Raw genomic sequence first — 6,286 nt, forward strand, 5'->3', positions numbered from 1 at the left:
CATTGGTTTTGCACTGTATTCATTTTTTGGACTAATACTTGGCAATTAATGTATTGTGTTGCGGAGCGGATTTGAACAAGGGGTGAGATCTTAAACATAACCCATTTATTTCAAGCTAAAATAAGGAGCAAGCTTATTATCATTGTCCAAACCTGCGAATGGGGTCATGGCTAAAATTGGAAAACTATTAAAGTGCTTAGTTAACTCTAAGACGATGACAATGAGATGGTACCAGGCTGCAGAAAGCCTGTAGTTTTGAACAATGTTAACATCTCTCAGGCAGTCCAAGACAGTTGGATCAGACATAACACTGCGCCTCATTGTTGTTACCAACTGGTCAGTCACACAGTGTACATTACCTAAGATCCACGATGAGTGCAGTAGTGTTTTCAATCTTATTCCAGACATGTTGCACCATGAGATCTGACACCCGGTTGATGTGCTCGAGATCACTAAACATGTCAAATCGAAGGTAGCCGACAGTGTTATCAAACACCTTTATTTGGAAAGAAAATTTGATGAGGTCCTCAAACATCTCAGGGGGAGGAATCTAGGAAAGAGCAGAGTTACACTTAATGCACACTAAATCCATTACTTCATTTTCACAGCATGTTTTATTTCAGGACCTGATATTGCTGAAAGAAAGGGACTTGTGGTGCAATTGGAGTGTCTATACCTGTAGATTAGAACATCTGTGTTGAAATTCCATCTTCCTCAGAGGTTTGCTAAAACAGAATAATTAAACTTTTTTTATGGGCCTCCTCTAGTGCAGTGGTACATGAGGGTGTCGCTGGCTAGCTCAGCATTATTGCCCATTGGGCAGTTAAGAGTCAACCATTGCTGTGGGTCTGGAGTCACATATAGGCCATACCAGGTAAGGATGATAGTTTCCCTCCCTAAAGGGCATTAGTGAATTCGTTAGGCTTTTCCAGACAATGGATTCATGGTCATCATTAGACTCTGAATTCCAGATCTTTTTTATTGAATTCAAATTCCACCATCTGCCATGGCAGGATTCGAACCTGGGTCACCCGAACATTACCTGCGTCTCTGGATTAACAGTCCAGCGATAATACCACTGGGTCATCACCTCACCTTGTGTCTCCGATCTTTAGATCGGAGGGTTTGAGTTCAAGTCCCGCCTGGAGGTGTGCCAAACACATCGACGAGAATGTAAGGATGACCAAGAATTTTTGAGGTGAACTTACCGGAATTGGCACCACTCCGGGAATGTGATCCTTTCGGTTCTCTGGAATGTGCGCTACCCTGAGGTGTTTGTCGCCAGACAACTGCTGAAGGTGCTTGGACAGTTTCTGAGCCAGCTCCAGCTCGGAGTTGATGCCGCTGTACTGGTCCAGGCTGAGGGTGTGGGCAAGGTGCTCAGCCACTGATGCCCCGCTTTCAGCCGAGGCGTAGTTGGCAGCCACCAGCTCCCCGGCCGTGCGGATGATCCAGGGGATTTTGGCGCGGAGTTGGACAATGCCGAGGGCTACCTGTAGGGCTTCATTGGCTTGGACGGGGACATGGGGCTCAGCCCCGGAAACACTCCAAACCTGGCCAGAGACGCTGCTGAGCACCACCTGGTTGGGGATGGCCATGTAGAGGTCACTGTGTGCTATCCGGTAGGTGCCAATTGACAAGGCTCCGCCAATGGTTGGCTCCCCGACAACTGTCGCCCTCTTCAAATCCATCATGGCCCTGGTGAAAGTCTCTGCTGCTGAGCCTGTGATGTGGCTGGTTAAGATGTAGATGTCCTTCTTGGGGGAGTACCTTCGCCCCAAGACCTTGGGCATGGTCCATATCTGTGAGCTGGTTGAGGAGGGCCGGTCAAACACTGTGTAGAGGTGGCGCAGAGGCTGAGGGGCGAAGAAGTAAGAGCACAGAATGGGGATGGCAGTGGAATAGCCACCGACGTTGTACCTCATGTCAATGACCAGGCTCTCGGTGTCCACCAGCTTGTTCCATACTTGCTCCAGCAACTGGGGCCCGATGGCCCTGATGGTGTCGGCCCCCGCCATGAGGTCAAAGCGCAGGTAGCCCACGTTGCCGGGCAGCACCTCTACCTTGAACAGGGCACGGAGTATGCTGCCCAGCTCTTCGGGCGACGGGATACTCTCGGGAGCCTCTTCCGGCGGCTCGGGCACGGACACACTGCAGAACACTTGGAGCCGGTGGTCAGCAGCTGCCTCCTTCAGGTCACTGGTCAACTGCGAGGCCAATGACTCACTGTCCACCACCGAGCGGTACCACCCTGCCAGCCGTTTGGCGTGGAGCACTGAGCTGACCTGGGCTGCCACCTCGGGCATGGCATAGTGGGCATTGAGCAGGTCGGCCGTCCCCTCGACCAGCTCAAAGAGCTTGGCGTGGAAGGTCATCACCTCTTTGGTCTTCTCAAGAGCCTCCTCTGCTAACACAATGGCATCAGGCACCACACCACCACCCAACCAATACTCGCCATTGTTATCCAAGAAATTGAGGAATGGGATGGTGATGATTAGGTTGGTTTCTCCGATTGGGAAGGACCTGGAGTGGTGCAGGGTCCCAGATGTGATCTCTCCAATTACAGTGGCCCGGTTGAGGGACTGCATCAAGTAGGCAAACTCTTCAGCAGCAGAGGCAGTCCGGTGGCTGGTCAGCACATAGACATCCCTCTCCAAGCCATACAGGCTCCCATCTGGGGCTGGGAGGGTTGAGAACTCTTGGCTGGTATTGCTCAGCCGGTTATACACTGTGTAGAAGAGGACGGGTGGTGCTGGCTCTTGGAAGTGGGACAGCAGCAGCGAGATAGAGGCCGAAGGGCCACCTGAGTTGAAGCGAAGGTCGACAATCGTGGCATCAGTGTCTCTCAGGGGTGCCCACACCTTAGCGTCCAGGTGCGGGCTGAGTGCAGGCATCAGGGCATCTCCTGGGAACTGGTCGAATCTCAGGTAACCAATATTGCCTTCCAGGACATCCACTTGGAACAGGGAGCCCAGTAGGTGTAACAGGGAGCTGGTATCGCCGGCTGGGTCCACTGAAGGGCTGGGCACCATGGATCGGGGTGGCACTGGGCTCACTCTGATGGTTAACCTGGGATCCTCGCAGATGGCCTGCAGCTCGCAGTTGAGCTTGGCTGCCAGGTCTTGCTCAGAAATCACTGCTGAGGGGGTCAGTTTGGAAATTTGACGCAGCAGGGCGGGGACGTGATCCACAAAGGCATAGTAATTGCCCAGTAGATTTGATACCCTGGCAATCACATTGGGCACTGCCTTCCTGACGGCTAGGATAGAGGTGGCTTTCTCTAGTGCCCTATCAGCGCTGACCAGCACCACTGGGAAAACTCCATTCACCTCCCAGCTTTGGCCAGTGATGGGACTGATGGACCTTGAGAGGGGGACAGTGATGAAGAAATCTGAGGTGCCAATTCGGAACTTCTGGACATTGAGTGAGCCACCTGCAGTCCTTTCGCCCACCAGAAGAGCCCGGTCCAAGTGCTTCAGAATGTAGGCCACATCCTCTGCTACCCCTCGGGTGTAGCTGCTAACCAGCACCAACAGGTCCTTGTCCTGGCTATACCTCTCCCCCAGGACACTGGGCAGCGTCCATAGCTCCTGGGTGGAATTGGACGGCCGGTCATAGACAGAGTCGATGTGGATTTGATCATCGGCCTGGCAGAAGTAGGAGATGAGAAAGGGGACCCCAGAGATTTTACCGCTTTCGCTGTATCTCAGATCCAGGATGAGTGCATTGGTGGTCACAATGTGATCCCAAATCCTCTCCACCAAAATGGGGCCAAGCTCTTTGACCATCTCCTCCTCGATGATGTGGTCAATCCGCAAGTAGCCTACGTTGTTGTCCAAGATCTCAAATTTGACGGAGCTCTGCACCAGCTGGAGGTGCATCCCGGGGCTGAGGGGAGGGACAGGCGCCGGCTCCTGGATAGAGGTGCCGGGCTCGTAGGAGATTCGTAGCCGGGGATCATTCAAAGCCCCCTGCAGCCCGGCCGTCAGCACGGCAGCCAGAGTGTGTGGCTCACTCACGTGTAGGATCTCCTCGCTCTGATTAGCCTGCCGGATGGCCTCCTTCATACCTGCCAGGTTTTCCGGGAAGCAGTAATTTTCCAGCAAGACTTCAGCCATGTCTAACATCATTGTGGATTGGAACATTTTAGCGCTGGGCACGGAGCTCACAAGTATAAGCACCAAGCAAAGACTTGCAGTTCCAGCCATGCTTCTGAATGAGATGCTTCTCCTGACAGAACCAAAACATAAACGCCCTCCTCTATCAGTAACAGAGATTCAAAGCTACCTTCCTCACTGAAATGAAAGGCATACAGCCCAGGCAGTCTTAAACCCCAAGAGACAGGATTAGCCAGATTATATTTATTCAGTGGTGCTGATTGTTTAATCTCTTTAGGATGGTACACCTAAGCAAAGCGCCGTCTATAAATAATAAAACTAGTATCCAAAACGCAAGATAAAGCAAAGAACTGCGGGATGCTGAAGATCTGAAACAGAAGTTGCTGGAAAAACTCAGCAAGTCTGGCGGCATCTGTGGAGGGAGAGACAGAGTTAACCTTTCGGGTCCAGTGACCCCTTTTCGAGGATCTCTTTCTCTCTCCACAGATGCTGCCAGAACGGCTGAGTTTCTTCAGCACTTTTTGTTCTTGTTTAAAATGTAAGTCTATCCAACAGTGATGTGAGTACAGGATTTCTGAACATTTTCAGTTACATGGAGCTCAAATCAGGATTGATAAAAAAACACAACAATCCTGTCAGAATTTGGAAGTATATAATGTTTACAATTTAGCAAAGATTTAGACGCTTGATCAAATATTGAGCTGAAGATCAATCCTTAGCAGAACATCGAGTGACACTGTAACCGGCTGTAAGCAAAATGATGGTTCCAAATGTATTTCAAATATGAATGTTATCGCTTATAGTTTTATTTCTTTTATCCATTGACATTTTATTTGTCTGCCTGCCTCTTGTTCTTAAGAAAAAACGTATGAAAATTGAAATTCTCTCTCCACAGATGTAGCCAGACCTGCTGAGTTTCTTCAGCACTTTCTGTTTTTGTATCATATTTCCTGCTTTTGTATTTCTGTACAATCTGTGTTGGGGTTGCTGACTTGCTAGATTTATGAGTTAGGGACTTACTTATTTCAAATGAGATTCTCTTCAACATTGGAGAATATTGATGCAAGTCTAGTGATCTAATTAAGGATCAATGCATAACTGTTCTGATACTAATTTCCTTGGGGCCTCAGTAAATGACAATGTAAAATGTGAAAGTCTCCTGTGCAGTACTGTATTAACCTTGTGACCTCTTCAACCTCTGTGTGCTTTATACAAGCAGATTCCAAATGTTCCCTGACAGTATTAGGTAAATGAAATCTGATGTGACTCTAATCCTCAGCACAATAGGTGATTAACTTTTTAACACAGCCAAGCAACATATGGCTGTGTCTTACCATCAGCCTCAGCCAATTGGAGGAGCTTGTTACACAGGGACACTAGTCTACAGACTACTTATCCCTTTAGCCAGGGTCTGCGTCACCACAGAGAGACACTTTGGGACTGAGCAGGTATTTTCTAACCTGTTCAGATATGTCTAGAATGCACTTCTGGAGCAGGTGGGACTTGAACCTGGGTCTCCCAGCTCAGAGGTGTGAACATTACCACTGCACTGCAAGAGTCCTCCCAATGAGTAGACTATATGAAGCTTTCAATCCTGAAAAATTTAGCTTCATCGAATATTGACCTGGAAGTCAATCCTTCGTGCAACGTTGAGTGGCACTCTAAGCAAAATGATGGTTCTAAACGTTTTTCAAATATTTTACAAAGAAGATTGCATTGCTCATTAATCGCCAATTCTGATGTGCGACAGCGAAAAATCGCAACAACCTCTTCAGAAGATAGACACAGGATACGATCAAGAGACCCTTTGTCGTCCAGTACTTCTCTAGAGCAGAGACACTGTGCCATGTTTTTTGCAGCACTCAACATATTATTGATGACGACCATCCCTACGCCTCCACTTTTCGCCTACAAACAACCGCCAAACCTTAAACAGACCTTGCAGTAAACTACCCAACCTTCAGGAGAACATCAACCACAACACCACACAACCCTGTTATGGCAATCTCTGCAAGATATGCCAGATCATCAACATGGAGACTACCATCACACATGGAAACACCACCCACCATGTGCACAGCAGATAATCATGTGACTCAGCCAATGTTGTCTATCTCTTACGCTGCTGGCAAGGATGCCCTGAGCCATGGTATATTGGCAAGACCATG

At 49.0% G+C, this 6,286-nt stretch overlaps 1 protein-coding gene across 1 annotated transcript; it reads right to left on the bottom strand.

Moving 5' to 3' along the window:
• Window positions 1–355: 355 nt before the first annotated feature.
• On the bottom strand, window positions 356–4,208 carry rbp3 (retinol binding protein 3). The gene is made up of 2 exons (XM_020525050.2): window positions 1,209–4,208; window positions 356–550 (listed from the first exon to the last, which is right to left on the bottom strand). Exons 1-2 carry the CDS (start codon window positions 4,206–4,208, stop codon window positions 356–358), a joined length of 3,195 nt encoding a protein of 1,064 aa, XP_020380639.2.
• Between the last annotated feature and the right edge of the window lie 2,078 nt (window positions 4,209–6,286).

Source organism: Rhincodon typus, chromosome 34 (assembly GCF_021869965.1).
Source record: "Rhincodon typus isolate 14 chromosome 34, sRhiTyp1.1, whole genome shotgun sequence".
Classification (NCBI taxonomy): Eukaryota; Metazoa; Chordata; class Chondrichthyes; order Orectolobiformes; family Rhincodontidae; genus Rhincodon; species Rhincodon typus.